The 20,355-nt window shown below is 46.3% G+C and overlaps 1 protein-coding gene across 10 annotated transcripts in view; it reads right to left on the bottom strand.

Moving 5' to 3' along the window:
* AMOTL1 (angiomotin like 1) overlaps positions 1-20,355 on the bottom strand; it is a 146,725-nt gene that overhangs the window by 56,784 nt on the left and 69,586 nt on the right. For 6 of the 10 annotated variants that reach the window (XM_048217174.2, XM_044386505.3, XM_044386504.3 and 3 more), the window contains 2 exons: positions 11,583-11,735; positions 5,908-6,832 (listed from right to left, as the gene is read on the bottom strand). In XM_048217174.2, coding sequence (XP_048073131.1) covers positions 5,908-6,832; positions 11,583-11,735 — 1,078 coding nt within the window. The remainder of the gene's footprint in view (positions 1-5,907; positions 6,833-11,582; positions 11,736-20,355) is intronic. The other 4 variants (XM_048217175.2, XM_057316622.1, XM_044386507.3 and 1 more) reach the window with 1 other exon arrangement.

Genomic DNA, 20,355 nt, shown 5'->3' with positions numbered 1-20,355 from the left:
CATCCTCCCCGCCCAGACCCCGCTGGTTGTGCAGACACCGCTCAGATGCGTAAATGCCCAAATTAAGGCTCAAGTCCTGTATAAACTAAGATCAGATTCACTTCTATGTAGTATGGATAGAGGCAATCCTCTTGTTTGAAGAAGTCCCTGGTTTCGCGCATTATAGCTGAAACTGTGTTAGGTTTCCTAAGAAAGTAACCTGCACTTGACCCTAGCCTTTGAAATTCCCATACTGCAGAGCTGTTTCTCAGAATAAACAGCAAATTACTTGGCTCATCCAGCCATAATCCAGCTTAAAAGCTGTAGAAACTCCTGAGTTCTAAGGCCGATATTCAAAACACATGTTTAACTGGTGGAATTTAAATAAGGCTCCACAGCCTCATTTTTGTTAAGGGCAACACATAGTTTTTAATCCAACAACCTTGGTTCTGGCTTACCTTTTGTCCTACATAGCAATTCATGTTCATAACTGTATAAACTGCAAATTACCACTCTGGAAATACACTTACTCTGAAGATTCTCCTCCCTCCTCCAGACATTTCCAATCCAAAGTAAGACGGGACCACCAAACACTCTTTCTTGTAATACAGCACATTCCAAACCCCAAGCCCGTCAAGGAAACCCTGCTCGTGGGCAACTGTTCTGTGCTTGTTCATGGTTTAAACTGCACTCCAGTTGCACAGTTGTATCGACATGAGTTTCGTGGGGAGAGATGTTCTTTCTCTTTAATTTGTCACGCACACTCCTTGGCTGTGTCCCCTTTTGTTCCCTCCCTCCTCACTGTACCCTCATTTGGCATGTTCCCAGAGGATGTCATCTATCCTAAATTAAACCAACCCTGGAGGTTTCTCTGGGGAAAAATGCACAGTGCATTTTTGAAGGAAAATATGAGCGAGTTAGGACATTAGTTACACCACACATTCCCTCTCTGAGAGCAGGAAACTGTTAGCCCCTGCCCTGTTGGGAAGGAGGGTGGTGGAGATGGCTGGATGGGGGGGGGGGGGGCGGGGGGGGAAGCAAGCAAGCTTCTCTGTACAAGGAAGTCCAGAGCACCTCGTGCTTGTCATCATCTTGTAAGATGTTTTTATCAGTCCAGACAGAGGGCTGGGTCAAACACCATCATTTCATGCCTTTATAAAGTATCCATCTACATACTAAAAATCCAATTAATACATTCATAGACGGATAAAATATTAATAAACAGTTACAACTCTTTGCTTCTGGAAAGCTCGTAAATCTAACTCCCTATGCTACATCTAAGCCTAAGTGCTTACCATGAACATCATGGATCCCCCTACCATTCAGTAGGGGCAGTGACAGCACCCACCCCTCAGAGCTGCTGTGACGACGGAGCAAGGTCACCCACAGAGTGCCCAGCGCAGACAGGTGCTAAAGCTTTAGTCCCGGTACTGCCTCCACCACCTCTGCTCCACTGTCACCTGCTAAGGGGACAGACGGAGTTCTAGAAACTGGAAGATCAGGGCAAGTGTTAGAGAACACAGGTTCTAGTTTGTTCTGAATCCATTGTAATCTATAGATCATACAAACAGAAGACACAAACAGCTAATTTGCAAGGTCAAATCTAACCATTAAATTAACCCCCCAAGTAACCTAGCTAATAATTGCAAAGTAAAATAAAGAATGAACACTATCTGCCCATTAGGTTAGCAAAGGTTTTGTAATTACAATGGCTAATGTTGGTCAAAGGGCAGTGACGTGCACTATAATATTTTTACCAAGTTACCAATCACGAGTCATTAAATTGTTGCAACTTAACCAATAATTTCAACACTAAATAATGATTCCTAAAGAAGTGAACTGAAAGTTCAGAGACCCCTCCAGGGAACAAAGCCCCCGACTTCTGCTGGGGCAAGAAGAGACAGGCAGCCAGCTGAGGCAAGAAAGGGACCTGGGACTCCAAGCACTCTTTAAACAGACATTCAGTTGGTCCTTCTGTTTTTATCTCCACCTTCACACCAATTTTCAGAGATACTACCAAGGCTTCAATGTTTGGTGTCTTCTCCAGGACAACCAGGCAGCATCTCAGGCCCTCCCACCATGTGTTCAGAAAGCCACCCTCCCAGATCCAGGGCCAGGCCTAAGGCCAGGGTCAGAATTAGGGTTAGGGTCAGAAGCTAGGGGTTAGGGGCCAGGGGTCAGGGCTCTGGGCATTGAAAATTTGATATGCATGATGATGTTCACTACGTTATTTGTAGAAAAGATGATGTAAATTATATACTTTATAAAAGACTACACAGCAATAAAAAGGATGGTGAGGAAAACAAGTGCATGTTGTAGAAAGAATGTGATACAATATGACCTAAAAACAAGCTAAGATACTACACTGAATACAATCTATGATGATAACACGTGAGCAAATGAATGTGTAGAGGAAAATGTTAAAGTAGTTGTATTAAGAAAGTAGGCTATTTTAAGTAATTTTTTGGTATCTTTGGTTTCCACTTTTGGAAATATGGGCAGATTTCTTTGGAAAGCAAACATGCACTTGACTAATGTCCTCCCACCTGCTCTGACAGCGATCAGCTCATCCGCAGGCATTCACTTCCACTCATGGTACAGTCCAATAAGCCAAGTCACCACTTCTAGAATGTTCTTTCCACAAAGTGAGTCAGAATTAACACCTAAATGCTGGCTTTTTTTTTTTTTAAGCACAATTCTACATAGAACAACTGTCTAATTCTCACCTTGTCCTCCTTCCTATCCATTACCACTTCCAGGTTGAAGAAAAAGGAAGATGGAGCAGGAATAAAACCAGAGCCTTTCTCCATGGGCGGCTCCTGTTCCCTGGAGGTCCCCACCAGCCACCTCGGCAGGGCCTTAGTCTCCCCATCTCTGCCAGCCTCACTACCTCACCCATGACAAGGGCCAAGCTGGTGCAAGTCAACAAGGCTGTGACTGATAGCCTCTCCGTGGGGCTTCCCACCAAGGGAGACTACAGTGTTTTACAACAAACTACCACACATCTCCAACTTTAGCAGATCAGGGCGGGTGAATTTACAAACTATGGTGAGTCAGTAATGAAGGCAAGAACTCCAAGTTCTTCCTCCTTCTATTATAAGCTCTATGCTCTGTCTTGCTTATCTTTTGGACCTTTCCATCAGTAGGCAAAAAGCCATGAAGTCTGAACAATGTAAAGGGCCAGGAGATGGGACTCCATGATCTCACTCCGTGGCCGTTCCTTCGTGGCCAGGAGTCTGGGATGTACGGACCCCACCGCCTGCAGCTTAGGAGACTATCGCCATGAATGACAAACAGATAACTCTTTACGCACAAGGGAATGTATCCGTGAAATTAAAAGGAGCCCCGCTCATCTCCTGGGTCAAAGGAAACTGGAACATCACACACTGCGGAGTTTCAGATCCGACCCTTGGAGCTCAGACCACGCTGGATGTGTCTGCAGCAGGGCTGGTGTGGATACGACTTTGTTGACTCTGTCAGCCCAGGGTGCGCCGCTGCAGCCATGCTGGCTAGCTGTGGCCAGGCTCACAAAGGGGCCTTTTAGCTCTGAAGCCCAGCCTCAATGGCCTGTCTGTTACGTCTCCTGGGACATTTTGATGTGCCATGTCAATCCAGCTGCCAAGCCTGGCAATTAGCTCAAATCCCTCATACATTTCTTCTTCTTTTTGACGTCATAACTTTGAGACAAACGACACTTTCCGCAAATAACTGGGTAGATTTGCTCTTGGTGCTTCCCTTCTCCCCTTACCCTGTCTCCCACCTCATATCACACCTATTACCAGATGACAAAAAAAAAAATGACCCACATTATGCATTGCCGTAAAGCCAAAGAGAAGAAGTAGACTTCCTTTGGGGATATCCCCACCTTCTGTCAAGCTCTAGAGGCTGAGTCAAATGCTCAGGAAAAAATGTGAAATATCACAAACCAAACTCTGATATGATTCTGTGATAAACATCATAGATGACTTTAAACAAGTCTCTTGAATCAATGTGGCACATATACCAGAGATATGAAGACTTCCCCCCCCCCTTCAATCCTGATAGTTTTAAAGTTTAAATGTCTCCTGTGGCTTAAGGAACTATAGAAGGGTAAGAAACAAGAGTCCTGAAGGCCCCATCTTGGATTCCTCAGTGGGGTCAGACTATGGCGTCTTTAGGAAGAATGAGTTCTGCAGCCTGTCGGGGTCTCAAAGGTACTATCCTGCTTCGAAGCTGGCATTCCCAGCCTAATATGCGGGGAAATGTGTCAGCAGCTGGGAAGTAAAGGGCAGGTCAGCCAGCTCTCTCCCTCTGCCAAGGCCCAATCACTGCCTTTCCAGAAGATGTACAGCCAAGGTATGCCCTGCACACAGCTGCTGGGGTCACCCAGGGAAAACTCAACCCATCTGATTCAGAAACAGACAAACAAGGCCCTTTGTGAGAGTGAAGACACAGCCAATAATAGGCAGTGGTCACCTGCCTTCTCTTTTCCTGCTCCACGCTCTCCCCAAGAAGCTCAGCCACATCGAAATGCTGGTAAACTCCCAAATTTGTACCTTCAGACCCAATTTTTCTCTTGAGAGCTTGATTTCCACCTGCCCTACTATTTCTCAACTTCCGTATCTAATCAGGCATTAAATCCTGTCAATGTTACTTCTCTGCCTCTCACAGCACATAACGCTCCCCTGCACTTCCGGCCTCCAACTTAGGCCGTGCTCACCAATTCTTAGCTGGACTACTGAAATTGTCCCTGAAGGTCCTCATAGCCTCTGGTCCTGTTCCTCTGATCCATCCTTGACTGCCACTGAAGTCAGCCTAATAAACACCAACAGACTCTTTCCTTGAAAACACTGGCTTTCCCAATTGCTTATGGCTAAATTCCAAACTCCATAGTAGAACTCCCAAAGACCTTCACCTCTGGTCTCTGATCCCTGTTCTAACACATCTCTGCCACTGCTGGCCACTCCCTAACCTACCTGTGGTACCTCGGTGCCTTCCAGATCAAACCAGAGGCATTCCCCCTGCATAGTGCAGCCCGCAACCCAATCTCTTCCCTTGTTTTCCCCAACAGCTCTTACTGGTCCTTCCAGACACAACCGGGAATGTCAACTCCTCTGTGGGGCTCTCCCCAGTACCTCTGCTTGTGAGTCATACGATCTCTCTGGTTCTGAGCACTCTGAGTACCGTCTTCAAACAGCACACTACAGAGCAGTCACGGGCTCAGGTGCTGGTCCCCCAGGACAGCGCCATAAGGACCTTGAGGGCAGGGAGCCCTTCTTTATCTCTGAACCTGATACAAGGCCGCACAGAGTAGACGCTCGGTAAGTGTTGCTGAATCCAACCATCATCGGAAGAGGGATTAGAATTCGGGCAATCGAGGGAAGAGATTTTGACAGTCAGGACACTAGATCTAGTTCCAGCAGCCTCAGAGTGGTGGACTGTGGAAATGTAGGAGTCTCGCCAGGCTTCAGTGTCTCATCTGTTCAGTACGGAGGTGAGACTATAAGATTTCTATGGCCCCTTTAACTCCTCTGTTCTAGCATTCAGACTACATTTTCCTTTCAAATCTACAATGCAGAAAGGCTCCATAAAACCCCACGGTAATAATATGCTCCAGGAGTCTGGACGCTCTCCAAGAGCCAGCCAGGAAAATTGCTGCTTTGCCTAGCCATGAGGCAGAGCTGCCAAGGACGTCCAATGACTGAGGCTCCTCCCCTAAACTCATAAATCCCCAATTGCCTTCTGTTACATTTGGAGAAAATCCTCCATTGATCTCTGTTCTGTTTCACTCTACGTATTCTGGCCCAGAAGTGGCTTATTAAATATCATGCACAAGAAAAAAAACCCAATGGCAAAAACCCAACACGCCTTGAAAATAACAAGTGCTGAGAATATGGTCGCTGAATTTCGAAAAGCCAGGTTAGACCTGCGGGCTTGATAGATAATCACCTTGTTACCCCATACTCTGGGGGCGGCTGGTACCGCAGGACGGCCACTTCCGTTCTCGCGGGCTGAGGAGCAGGATAAGGCTTGACCATCTCATGCAGCATCCCGGGGTGCTGGTCGCTGTAGAAAAGTCCATGCTCCTGGGTCTTGCTGACGGGGGACATCATCTGCTTGGTCTTATAGGGGTACTCAGGAGGAGGACCCCGGGGGTCCAGCACTTTACCTGCAGGCTGGGCTGGGGAGGGTCCCCCTCCTGCCTTGAACCCCTTTCCATTCCCTGAGCCAGGGAGGTGTTGCTTAGCACCATTCCTCTCCAATGACAGCTGCATGATCCTCTCACTGAGAGAGCGGACGTGGCCCTGCTTGAGTTCTTTTAGCGCCTCGTCCTTATGCGCCTGTCCGCTGTTGGCACGGTTCACCGTGGGCCTCCCCTCAGTCCGGGCCTTCTGACTGCTGCCCCCGGCCATGTAGTAACCATGGCCGACAGCCCCCTGCTGCTGCTGTTGCTGCTGCTGCTGCCCCCGGAAGAACTGGGACTGCGCCTTGGCCTCCTCGTAAGTGGGCAGCTCCTCGTTGTTCTGCTGAGGCTGCGTGGACCGCACCTGTTTCTCCATCACCGTATTGTCCACCTGGTGTTCTTGACCCTGCGGTTCCTGGCGTGCCGACTGGTAGACCATTGGTGGGTCTTCTTGGGCGAGGTTTTCCGTGGAAGAAAAGCTGTTCGTGGGGTGGGTGGGTCCTGCACTCCCTGTGGCCTGGTGCTGAATGGCCAGCAAGTTCATGTTCTCGGTCGGGGTGCCATACCGCAGTTGTTCCTGGATCAGCCGCTGTAACACTGTCCCAGCTGCCGCATCCTCGGAACCTCTCATTTCCACCTCTGAGGTCCTCAGGAGGCTCGGGGGCTGGAAGTGACACAGGGGGTCCTCAACTAGAAGGCAAACAGAGGGAAAAGGGTATCAGGATGCACCACAGGGATACAGGTCTGTATCTACATGGTAATTAACATGGTAGCTACAGTAGCCTTTATTCTTTTAATTTTTTTAAAGATTTTTTAATTTATTTTTTTGAGAGAGAGCATGAGTAGGGAGAGGAGCAGAGAGAGAGGGAGAAGCAGGCTCCCCAATGAGCATCGAGCCTGATGCAGGGGCTCGATCCAGGACTCTAGGATCATCACCTGAGCCGAAGGCAGACGCTTAACCAACTGAGCCACCCAGCTGCCTGCTAGCCTTTAAAGACAACATTTCAAATACACCACCACCTCCGTATACCCTGTACTTTCTCGGGGAAGTATTTCTCCCATTCACAGCATCTCTACTACTCTCCATTCCTTCACCTCCTGCTTCCTCCTGGACCTTACTCTTTCCTTCACCCCCTCCCCTTCCTTTAAACTCCCTGCTGGCCCCTTCCCTTCCTCATATAAACATGCCAAGTCTTTCCCATCTTAAAACAAAAACAAAAACGGAAGCATAGGACACCTGGGTGCTTAGTCCATCAAGAGCCTGTGTTGGGCTCAGAGCATGATCCCAGGGTCCTGGGACTGAGTCCAGCATCAGCCTGCCTGCTCAGGAGGAGCTTGCTTCTTCCTCTCCCTCTGCCTACCGCTCCCCTGCTTGTGCGTATGCTCTCTCTCTGACAAATAAAATCTTGAAAAAAAAATGGAAGCAAAAAATCAAGATCAAACAAAAAGGAATCCCTTTTTTTGGCCCTACCCACGTACCTCTAACTGCCACTATGTATCCGTCCTTCCATTCTCTTCTGATTGTCCTCAGTAAGCAGTTTATACTCCCTGTCCCCGCTTTCCAAATGCCCCATTCATCACCCTCCCTACAGCTCTGATCAGCAACCAAGCCCAATGAGAATATTCCACCTCCCATATTATACACCTCACCTCTCTGAAGCATTTGGCATGGTGATCATCTACTTCCTGAAATGCTCTCCTGACTCAGGATCCAGGTCTCCTACCCCCAACCCCTGCCCTGCTTCTGGCTCCTGCCTCTCTGTGCACTTCTTCTCTGGCTCCCTTTTCTCCACCTGCCCCTTAAATTCTGGTGTTTCCCACAGCTCTGCCCTGAAAGCTCTCCCACCCTCACTCAACAGAACCTTCTGGGCCATCACACCGGCCACCTGTCTTCGACTACTGATCCATCTACCACCACCAGCAGATGGCCCATTGGTTCTCCTCACTCAACATGTTTTCCTCACCCCTACCAAACCCCATAGCCCTGCCTAATCTACTCCTTGCCAAGCCAGAAACCTGGGAGTTTTCCAAAGTTCCTTCTGTTCCCTTACCCCGAACATCCAGTGTCAGCCTGCCAACTCCATCTCCTAAACACCTCCCCCAACCGTCTTCATTCCCTCCCAATCTCCCAGTTTATCACTGATAACCACAATAGAACCTCAAGAACCATTTTAGAAGTGCATATGATGCATCAGGTATTGTGCTGAATTCTCTCCATATGTTCTTTCGTTTATCCCGCATATAATCGTAGGAGGCACATACAATCATATGAGACAGATATTTATTTCTCCTATCTCACAGATGAGGAGAGAGGTTCAGAAAAGGCAAATGACAGAGGTCACAGAGGTAGGAGGAGCCAGAGTCGGGATCTGACTCATCTACAGCAAAATCTGTGTTCATTCCACAACACTGCAAAGCCCTTGGTGTCTCATACCCAGACAATTCCAGCACCCTTCTTATCTATTTTTCTGACACTAGTCTCGTTCCCACCTCCAAACCCACCCCGTAGACCTCAACCTATCTTCCACATTACCCTGAAAGAGTGTTCAAGTAGGAAAACCTAACCATATCACTCCTCTGCACAAAATTCCTCAATAGTTAATTACAAGATGAAACTGACATTCTACCCTAGGACCCAGCAGGTACTGTGTTACCTGATCCAGCAACATTTCAGGCCACCACTACCACCTCCCCTCCTTGGCCACCCCTTGGCATGTAAGTGCAGCAGCACCTAAGACCATACAGCTCCCAGACGTGCCAGTTCTCGTGCACCTCTACGCCTTTACTCACATTCTTCCCTCTGCCGAGACAGATGCATCTCACCATGCCATCTTGGGGCATTCCTAGACATGCTTCAGGTGAGAGCTCCTTGGCTACCTCTAGAGTATAACTTGTCCCCCTGCAGCCCAACAGGCTTGAGCCCCTCCTAAGCTCCCACTCCATTTGTATAGATCACCATTAGAGCAATTATCTCAGGAGATAGGAACGATTTATTTACACAAGACTCTCAACTTCTTAAAGGCAAGGATCACGCCAACTCATCTGGATCTCACTAGTGCACAGCCCAGTGTCTGCACGTAATGGGGGATCAAACATTTAACCAGTCAAGGAATTTCTACGCGAGTGCTATGAAGTATAAAATTTATCCATTTCACAACAATACTAGTAAGTAGTGTACTGAGGAAATTATATAGCATTAGGATAGTAAAAAAATCTAGCACCTACTACAGGTGTGACCTTGAGCAAATCACTTACTCTCTCTGAACTCAATCTCCTCGTGGGTAAATGAGGGAACTGAACTAGATCACAGCCAGGCAGCCTCACTTCTACAACTCCAGGCAATGATGGCTCTATGTTTCCATTTACACGTATAGAATACCTCTTCTCCACCCAAACCATCTTTCTTTCCCAAGGTTGCCTTTTTGTTTGTGTTTTCTATAAGTGGCATCCTAATCATGTGAGCCATCCAGATAGAAATTTCAGATGCACTTTTGGCCCTTTGTCTCCTTTTCTCCCCACATTTGATCAACTGCCAAGCTAGTTTTTCTCAGTCCACAATGAAATGAGGAAAAATAAAGGTGCTGTGATATGCTTACAAGATATATAAATATATGTATATTGCCCGTATACACGTGTATATACACAGACACTTGTCATTAGGTGCATGCCTATCTTTTTTTGGCAAGGGCTGTGAAGGATTACATCCCTCTTACTCTTTTTGGTATTAAAATATGAGAAAAGGTGACACTAGACAACATTTTTAGTACCCTTGCGATAGCAAAAGACCCCAACCCTATCTTCCATGCCCTCAGCCACTTCCTGGGTTCCAGCTCTCCCTACCACTTGCCTAGAGGTCCCGAACAGCCTCCTACCATCTCTTGCCTCTGGCCTCTTCTTTCAATCCACACTGCATATATGACCTGTCCTCTTCTACTAGAATTCGAGAACTAGAGGGCAGAGTTTTACCTGCTATCTTCACTTGCTGTATCTCCAGTGCCTAGATCACAACCCTGATACACAGAAGGCATTCAGAAAATAATTGTCCAGCAAATTTAAGAACTTTACAGACTGGGTCCTGAAGCTCAACTCTGATCATACTGCTCTGTCTCGTCCCCCTCCCCCCCACCGTCCCCCAAATCACACCTCTGAGACCTCAGGCAAGTTATTTGGCTTCTCCGAATCTCTCTCTTCTGTAAAATGGGCAGATTCCATATCTGCTCCATAAGACTGCATGTGCAGTAAATTCAAACTTACTCCCTACCTTCCAAGAATGTATACTGTACCAAAGATATAAACCCAAAACGCAGCAATAAAAAATTTCAAATATGAAAAACAGGTTATTGGAAGTCCATGTAAGATGAATTGCCAAAGAACTGTAATAAGCAATGAAAAACCCAAGGAAAGAGAGATCAGTGTGGGCTGAAGTGGGCCACACCCTCACTGTGCAAATCTTCCCCACCAGCCAGTTACTTCCAGGCATTCTGACAGGTGCTGGGGGTAGAAGGTAAAGAGAACACAGGCCCCACCCTCAGGATAACTGCTCTGAAAGGCTTGTGGCACAAGCAAATTCAAATAAAAATAAACATAGTGAACAACTTGAGTAAAAATTCAAATAAAAAAACGTATTTCCAAAAGAAAATTATTTTGGGGGGATGAAAAATAGAAGGAATGGGATCTCATCAAGCATGAAAACTACTGAATTCCCTTTTCATAAGCATATTTGCCAAGAAGCAGGAGATCCTTCCCTACAGTGTTCTGTTTTGTTTTAAGATTTTATTTATTTATTTGACAGAAAGCGGGAGAGAAAGTGAGAGCACAAGCAGAGGGAGCAGTAGAGGGAGAGAGAGCAGGGAGCCAGATTTGGGGTTCAATCCCAGGACCCTGGGATCACGACCCAAGCCGAAGGCAGATGCTCAACCTACTGAGCCACCCAGGACACCCCCCCTGCCCTGCTCCAGTGGTTTTAAAGATTCCTTGCCAGTTTTACCAATCTCAAAAGCCCTCAAAAATAGGCAATAAGTTTTCACAAAGGAGGCAGCTCCCTGCCTACTATAGTTTTGAATTTCTTCCAAAGTTCTCAATTATTTGCAAAAAGAGATGAAAAGTGAAAGCAAAGAAGAAGAAAATGTTCTGGGAAAGAGTACATAAAAGTATTTAGGACTTAGAGAAAAATTAGGGAATAAATGGCATAACTCTCAAGTTCCTACATAAGAACTCTGTGTGTTGAGAGAGTCACATATTATTGTAAAATAGTCTACTGACACCATAGCACAAACTTTAAAAATAAGGCACCTACCGATAAAGAGACGATCAATAATACAACTGGCTGATTTAAAAAAAAAAAAAAAAAGGATAGAGAAAAAATTACTCAAAAAGGCTAAAAATCAGAAACATATGATCATCTTGTTTTTCCAACCCAAATGCCAGTTAGAGGACTTACCAACTTTTTCCCTGATGCTACTACCGTTTGCCTCCACCGTCAAAGCAGATGGTTCACGCCTCCCAGAATAGAGCTGGAAGTCTGGAAAAAAGTAGTTGGGGTCTTCTAGAATTGGGGCAGGACTACCGGGGCTGTAACAAACAGGAGGGGGACCTGGGAAGAAGCAAAATGCCTATTAGTGCCAATGAAGTCCTCCTCTCCCTCCTTCCTCTGTGACTCATGAAAGCCCACGAGGCATTCTCTCCACATTCAACTCAGAGCTGTCTTTTTGATTCATAAAATTCCAAAGTTACCATTCAGAATTATCACAAGTCCAGCCACCCACCAAAATGACCCATGAGGTCAAAATAACAACCTTCAGGACACACTGAGTGAAGTCATGATACTTTCACACAACCCAGTTCCACAGGCACCAGCAGCGGCGCCGACAGAAATCAAGCCCTCTTGATGGTCAAGATGGGGTACAGAAAGGACAGAGGTGGGGAGGCCAGAAAAGGATACTAAAATGGGAAGAGCAGCTGTGTCACCGAATACATAAAAGACACAGAGAGGGCTTGGCCGTGCTGCCAGAGCACGTGTGAGCAAGAGCACATCCCAGCCCAGGACAGAGCACGCAGCCCCACTCAAGGATTCTGGAGCCCCATGTGGCAGTGTAAGCCAGGGTCATGGGCTCTGGCTCTCTGCCCAGCACTGGCCTTTCAGCTGCAGTTTATCTGCTTCACGCACAAACTGGAGTGTGCTTTCTGTTCCAATTAAACGTGACATAGTATACAACCCTACAGGCACTGAACGTGAGATACCACGACAATAACACTGACATGCATATGCAACATCATGGGAACGCCTAGCAGCGTGGGCCAGGCCCTCTGCCCTCTCCGCGCCTTCTCTGCTTGGGCTCCACACGTAAGGCTCTTTTTTGGCCAAAGTAGCTTCGTTCACTCTGGGGAAAAAAATCATGCTTTTTTTTTTTAAATTAAAATCCTTGACCAAATGATAATTCCATTAGAACAAAAATGTTTCTCAGCTCTAAAATTTTATGTATTTATTTGAGAGAGAGAGAGCGCACACAAGCAGGGGGGAGGGGCAGAGGGAGAGGGAGAAACATTGAAACTTGCTTAGCGGGGAGCCCCACAACGACAGGGGCTCAAATCCGGGACCCTGGGATCATGACCTGAGCTGAAGGAAGATGCTTAACCAACTGAGCCACCCAGGCATCCCAAATGTTTCTCAGCTCTAACTTCAAACTAATGAAAGTCATTTGAAATTTCTTGGTAGGTTTTTTTTTTGTCTGCTCGTTTCCCACAAGGCCAAAGCTAGCAGTACCTAATTTTATTCTGAGGTCATAGATGAGGGTTTACTCATCAGCCTCCTCAGTTTCTTTACCTCAAAACATGAAGTAATATTTGCATGTTTGCTCACATCTATCATAGGCACGTGTGGACTAGAGAGAAAAAATAGAATATTTATCTTACAAAGTTAAGCTAAATAATATAGTAGTGTCTCTCATCTTAAAGATGAATATAAACCAAACCTGAATGACATATTATATGGAGATCAGTCTAAAATTGCAGTTTCAATGCCTATGACAGTATCTGTAGGGTTCTCTTTTTGGCCCATCTGCAAGAAGTATCCTGGAAGAAACTCACTCCTTTCTGGGCCTCACCTTCTACATCTATAAATCTAAGTGTCTCAGGCTAAAATTAGGAATCATGGATGGCCTGAATCCTAAGGCAAATCCTGACCTGGCTTCTACTTCAGCACGTGGAACTGTTGGTGCGAAATTAAAGAAGTGCGAGGTTCAATGTTTGCAGCACATTACAGTCACCAAGGAACTTTTAAAATCCTAATACCTGGGGCGCCTGGGTGGCTCAGTCAGTTAGGCATCTGCCTTCGGCTCAGGTCATGATCCCCAAGTCCTAGGATCGAGTCCTGGTCGGGGCTCCCTGCTCAGCAGGGAGCCTGCTTCTCCCTCTCCCTCTGCCCTTCCCCCTGCTAGTGCTCTCTCACACTCTCTCTGTGTCAAATAAATAAAATCTTTAAAAAATAAATAAATAAAAAACAAAATCCTAATACCCAAGCTTCCTCCATACCACTTCAATTGGAATCTCTGGGGACAGGGCCCAGGTACCTGTATTTTTATAGAGCTCCTCAAGTGATTCCAGTGTTCAGCCAAAGCTGGGAAGCCCTAAGCTGGAGGGAGAACAGTGCACCCAGGCCAAAATCCCCAAACATAAAAACACCTTTCTGTACCCTCAGCCCCACCCCCATCAAATCAGCGTGAGAGAGGAGTTGAGGACCCACACATTTCAATAAAAGAGAGAGTGGTGGGGACACCTGGGTGGCTCAGTCTGTTAAGCGTCTGCCTTTGGCTCAGGTCATCCCAGAGTCCTGGGATAGAGTCCCGCATTGGGCTCCTTGCTCAGCAGGGAGCCTGCTTCTCCCTCTGCCTGCTGCTCCCCCTCTGATAAATTAAAAAAAGAGAGAGTGGTGTTTTCTCATAGTGGATCTGGCTCAGGAATGGCATGTGCAAGCATATGACAACTTTGGGTGACACCATTAGTCACACGACTCAAAATTTTATGTGAGAACGGAGAGCAATCTGTTAATGAAACAGAGGCCTAATTAAGGGTATATATATATATTTTATATATATATATATTTATATATATATTTTTTAATATATATGCATATGCATATGCATATAAAAGAATGTGTAGGGGGTGTGTGTATGTATAAATATATGCTTTCGGTATAGAACCTAGTTAAGAACCTCTACATTAGCCATTCTCATCACTACAGTGAGACAGTTAGGGACCATGGGAACAAGCCTCAAGTGAAAAACATTACATACTTGGGGCGCTTTTTGTTGGGTGTTACTGTCAAATCGCTTCTCCTAGAGAGCAGAACCAAGATTTAGCCCCACATACAAGCTTTGGACTTAAAACAGAGGACCCTGGCTCCAAAAAGCACCAATGAGCGGCCTGAATTGCCGGCCAATATCAACCAATCAGGACAAGGCCCTTCCAACCAATCAAGATGAAGCCCTTTTCCCCGCCCCCTCATGAGCATACTAAACCTGCATGGGAACCTGAGGGGGAACGTTATAGTAGCAGGGCCTCCCTTCTGTTCTGGCAGGCCAGTCTAACGCCTCTTTGTTAGTGCTGAGTCTCCCTTAGGCTCCAGGGGCAAACCCGGTAAAGCCTCGCGTGTGCCTTTGATTTTGGCGTCCAGCCTCGTTTCTATCCTTGCGCAGCCCAAGAACGAGTAACAACAACCCTGGTACAAATTGAGTTTCCACACCTTATCCAATGGTCTGCCAAAGAAAAGCAGGTTCAAGGGCTCCAGGCCACAGAACATACGGAGAGCAATCCTTGAAAGCGCCTTGATGTCCCCCCATCAGCAGAGAGGGCACCAGGGTTACGCCGCCTTTCACCATTTTGTCTACAGGCCTCAATATTGTGAAAGCACTTCTCACACACCAGCAGACCGAGGGACAGGATGTCCAACCACATATCAACAATCATTCAAGACTTCTTTTTTTGTACACTTGAGTGTCCCACACATTCCCGGGAGAGTCATGTTCCCACTGCTGCCCCTACTCCTTGGAGCTGAAGAAACAGTCCAGCAGATGACCATATGGACCTTGCAGATAGGCAGGCCTGGTATCATCGCTCCACTAAGCCAAGTGAACCAAGGGAACTCTCCCAGCACTGACACGCCCTACAGGAATCATGCTCTTTGTAGCTTCCTCATCTGTGGGCAAGGTAAAATGACAAGAATGTGTGTCACTGGGTCTGCTGCCTCAGATTCCTGGGCTATATGGCAAAAATGAAAGAGAGGCCTCGCCCTTAATCCCACAGGTGCATAATCCTTCCCTTCCTACTGTAGTACAGAATCTTCACAAGGAACTCCTAGAGCACAAATTGAGTCTCTTATCTTATGCGAATGCAGGGTACATGATCCACCCCACAGGGTCAAGGCTATCTGACATGAGAAACTAGAAGGAAACATGTGACATATGACAACATATGAGGGGGAATGCTGTGGGCTTTGTTAGCATTCTCCTACCCAGGAGCAAAGCTGGAGGAACCCAGGGACACTCCCAGATACCACTCTCACCCAGTAAGCCCCTGCAAGGCCTGGCTCCCGCCGAGGGGCTCAGGAACAGTGTGGTTTTAGGACAATGCACAGCCAATCAAGGATTCTGCAGGCTCAGTGGTGTGTTATATGTCCATGTAGTTGCCCCAGGGGCTTTGAAAAGACTATTTCCACATAAGGTCCTCCTGACTTATTCACTTGCAGTCACCTGCTTCTTTCAAACCAATCCTTGTCCCAGAATAACCAGTCACAGCTTTAGTCTACATGGGGAAAGTGGCAAAAGCAATGGAAAACAAGCTAAGGCCAGTGTAAAGGAGTCAGCGCTCTATAGGGTCTCCCTCTGGGCTGGGGCGCGTGCAGCTCCTAGGGCTCCTGAAGGAGGGCCAGGTATCTGTTCGTGCCACACTCAACAAAGGGTTAGGTTCTGGGATTCTGGTTGGAAGGGTCAACAGTTCTGCCTCGTCTTGACTTTGATTCATCTCACCAAGAATGGTCCCCTTCTTCTTTACCAAATCTGCATGTCTGTGTCAACATGAAGAATCCTTTGCTGCTCTCTACGAGCGTGACTGCTTTTGGCTTATTTCTAAAGCACTGAAAGCTTCCTTCCCACTATGGTTTTATGCTATTACTTTCTTTGTAACTGTCCCGAGGCCTTTAGGTAATGCGACCCTGAACTAGACTTTTTTTTTCCTTACTCAATATAGCAATAACAAAGGGCCTCACTGTTGAAGGAAAAATGAATTCAGGTAAAATGAAGTGAGTTTTCTAGGGTAGGCAAGAGGCAGAAGAACCCTGGTGACCCCATCTGCTTCACCTCCACCATAACTAGTTACTGCCCTAAGATCAAATCTTGCGTCTGTAAAGAAGATAATAGAACAGACTCACAAGTGTCCTTTATGTCTGGACGCTGGAAGACATTCCAACTGTCACCCGACTATCACCCAGCACTCACAGAGCTGGGAAACCTCCTGTCCTTAAATCCTTCTAGCATGCCACTTGCTTGCATGTCACTGTTTAAACTATAGCTTCAAGTTCAAATTATGTTTGGTTTTCAAGACTGCCTACTACCAGGCCCCTCCTCTGCTGTCAACAGCCTTGGTGGTCTACTTGGCCTCCTCGTGTCCCGTGAACATGTCACCCCATTTTCCATGTTCCAGCTGGGAATGCCATCCCCTGGCTTCACACTCCTTTCCCCAAGTCTGGAGCTCCCAATGATTCCTTGCACTTTTCTGTTCCCTAGGATGAGAGAGCATTTGCACACCACCACCCTCTGGCCTGTCAGGGGTGCTTTGAGAAGCAGGCCAGGGGCCCATTCCTCAAACCCTCCTCTAACTGCAGAAAACTCCCAGGTGTTATTCCGCCCAAGCCAAAAACTCTCTGCCAGCCACAGGCAATCCAAAACCTCTTAATGCGTTTAAAAACGATTTCACCGTCTAGATTAGAATAACTTCTTATAACTTTGTAACACAGAGTTTCAACGCAGCAACAAACAATTCTGTGGGCTTCTACCTTCCCTTTCAAAGGGCTAAGGAATTTGCTGAGTGTGCCAGCCGCCTCAAAGTTAAATGTAAGCAACCAAGCCTGATTTGGGCAGATCTGGAGACTTTTCCGGGGGAGTGGAATACTCTGCTCAGGGAGACAGAAGCCCTAGAAACAGTGTTTAGAAGCGGCCTCGAGAACCCATGACTAGTGCCTGACAGATAAAGGCAAGTCTGTTCACAAGTCCTCATGCAAGACCAAGCCAGCTCATCTGAGCTAGCCAATTCCCACTCCAGGAGCCTGAGACCTGAGTGAAGCATAGACAGGTGACAGCGCCCTGCTCCAGAACACTTGCCTGCAACACACATGGTTTTAAACAGGACACAGAATCTACACGCACTGGAAGAGCTCTTTCCCCAAGGAACCATTATCTGAAACCCAAGATGGGGGTGGTGACGGATGGGAGGGAGGAAGGTTTCCAAGATTTCCAACCCCTGTATGATATCGTTTTTCTCAGCACCAAATATGAATTCTAATCCCTGGACCAATCTGTCCCTTGTAGGAAACAAGGAAAATAATAAATATGCTAATAGCTATTTAATTTAGACTTTCTCAAAGTGGAATCTGTGATTAGTAACTTTAAAGCCGTGCGAAGTTTAACTTTGTAATGCTTATTTAGAAATATCTGAGATATTATCAGTGTGAACCAAAATGCAGAATGTATGCTTAACCTTTAAAGTAACAATTGAGTTCAACAGGGCACCGTGCTAGGAGCTATAAACACCAAGAAATGAGTAAGAACATCCTTGGTCTCAGGATATTATGACCTAACTCTGGAAACCAACATGCACACAACTACCCGAATTTCACTGCAGAGTAAGTGTTCTGTTAAAGGGACACAAAGCTTTGGAGGCCCAGAAGTAATTCATCACTACCTGTTGACTAGGGAGGTGAGACTGAGCTGAAATGACAAGGAGAAAGAGACAAGTGAGCAGAATGGGGGAAAATGTGGAGGACATTAATCCGCTGTGAGGTGAGGAGAGAGCAACACAATGTGGTTCAAGGAGAAGCACAGGGACTGAGTCATGAAAGCCTGTCATCTCTTTAAGAAATGGAGAGTTCAGTGTCACTCGGGTATGGGTAGGGAGGAGGATGACTCAGAATACAGTATTTAAAGGAGTTTTTTAAAAGCCTTTTAAATTTTAGTACATTATTTTCATAACACTACAGAAATGCAAAATAATTTTGAGATTAAGTGATTCAACTGCCAACTGCTACCCACCTTATTCCTGAGAGTCAATCGCCTCTAATTAAATACTTTCGGTGTTCGGAAACCCTGAACTCATTGTGTAAACCTTGGGGGTAGGTTCTAGCTCCCATTTCAGAAGCCGGAAGGTCCCCTCTCTGTTCAAGCAGCTAGGACAACCTGGGCTCAGTCAACTGGATATTCCATCCAAAGACTGAATCTTGACGAAATGACACAAAGACAAACGATGTTGATAAATCACCTGCGGTAACATTACCAGGGGTCCAGAGGTAGCAGTGGTGGCTATGGCGGCGGCCCATCCTCACAAGACAAACGGCATATCCCTGGCTGGGTTCCCAGTGAATTTTCACCTCGGTTCCCGCCCATTTTCTGGGCCTTCCTGTCAATTTGTGCGCTGCCTAATATCCTTCCAAAAAATCCCTCTGTTGCTTACGTTAGCCAATGTTACTTTGTGCTTACAATCAAGAACTTCTGAGATTTACATTTTAAAAAAGTAATTGTTCTGACCCCACTCATACAACTGAGCATTGTTTGTATGTTACGTCCTATGTGACTTAGCACGATCTGCCCTGAACTATAGTAACTGGCTTCTGTTGCCCCAAATACCCTTCACACAAACCCTCAAGAAATACTTGAGTTCCCCCAAAGCTTCCTTCATCTGGAGGGCCTTTCTTTCCGAGTGAGCTGGAAAACTCTTCCTTGGGCACATACTATATGCTCAGATATTCAAGCTGACTATCCAGAAATCTTCTGTAACTCTACTCCAGGGCCACTTCCTCTGCGAAGTCATCCACCCTACCCCCCAAATGTCTATAGGCTAGTTGTCTGTGCTCCCATCATGTCCCATGCATATTTATGCCACTATTAAACTCCCTGCATGTTTGGTTTATACTTTTCTCCCTGTTAACTCATAAGTTGATTAACAGCAGGGACAATGTCTTATTCGTCTTTGCATCTCCAGTTTCTAGCAGAAATAAAATCATAGTAAATGCTCAGTACACATCTATTGAATCAATGAATTATCTGTGTATGTTTACAGTACCTGGTAATTTCTAGTACATAAGGGGCACTGAATAAATATATATTAATGGAATTAGGGTACATTTTAAAATAACCAGATATAAACATATTCTTAATTCTATAGACCTTAGCTCAAAGATGATTTTGTCTTTTTCAAACTAATCAGGAGACCAAGGCTTCGTAAAAGCTACTGGGGACCAAAAAAAAAAAAACAAAAAACAAAAACCCCCAAAAAACAAAACACAAAAACAAGAGAAAGCCATCTAGTGCTAAAACAGGTTAATTACAAGTCTACATGGATACAAGTGTCCAGTTCCTGCAGGGGTTCTATAGGGGATTTTGGAATTAAAAACATCACGGGGATTCTGCAGCTGGAGCACAGCTCTCACTTAGAGAAGGTGTGCTTTCATCCCGTTCAACCCCTGCAGGTGAGCCCTGTGTCCTGGAACTGTGCCCCAAATGCAGCCTTTGGCTCATGCTTCTTCCACAGATCTGGGAGCAAGAAGAGAGTCAGAAGACCCCTGAGGGTGCCTAGTCCCTCACCTTAAGAAAAACAATCAGTCCAGTCCTACCTATCACACAGTCAACACAGGTACATGAGAGCATCCCACAATAAAAAGACTGTAACTACAAAGAGAAAATCATTTTTTTAAAGGTTTTATTTATTTATTCGACAGAGAGAGAGACAGCCAGCTAGAGAGGGAACACAAGCAGGGGGAGTGGGAGAGGAAGAAGCAGGCTCATAGCAGAAGAGCCTGATTTGGGGCTCTATCCCAGAACGCCGGGATCACGCCCTGAGCCAAAGGCAGACGCTTAACCGCTGTGCCACCCAGGCGCCCTGAGAAAATCATTTTTAACTTTGGACTTCAACAGAAAATCCAAAGGCTACTTAAATACCTCGACTCATAT

Source organism: Ursus arctos, unplaced genomic scaffold (assembly GCF_023065955.2).
Source record: "Ursus arctos isolate Adak ecotype North America unplaced genomic scaffold, UrsArc2.0 scaffold_22, whole genome shotgun sequence".
Lineage (NCBI taxonomy): Eukaryota > Metazoa > Chordata > Mammalia > Carnivora > Ursidae > Ursus > Ursus arctos.
This window is presented reverse-complemented; position numbering and strand designations above follow the sequence as displayed.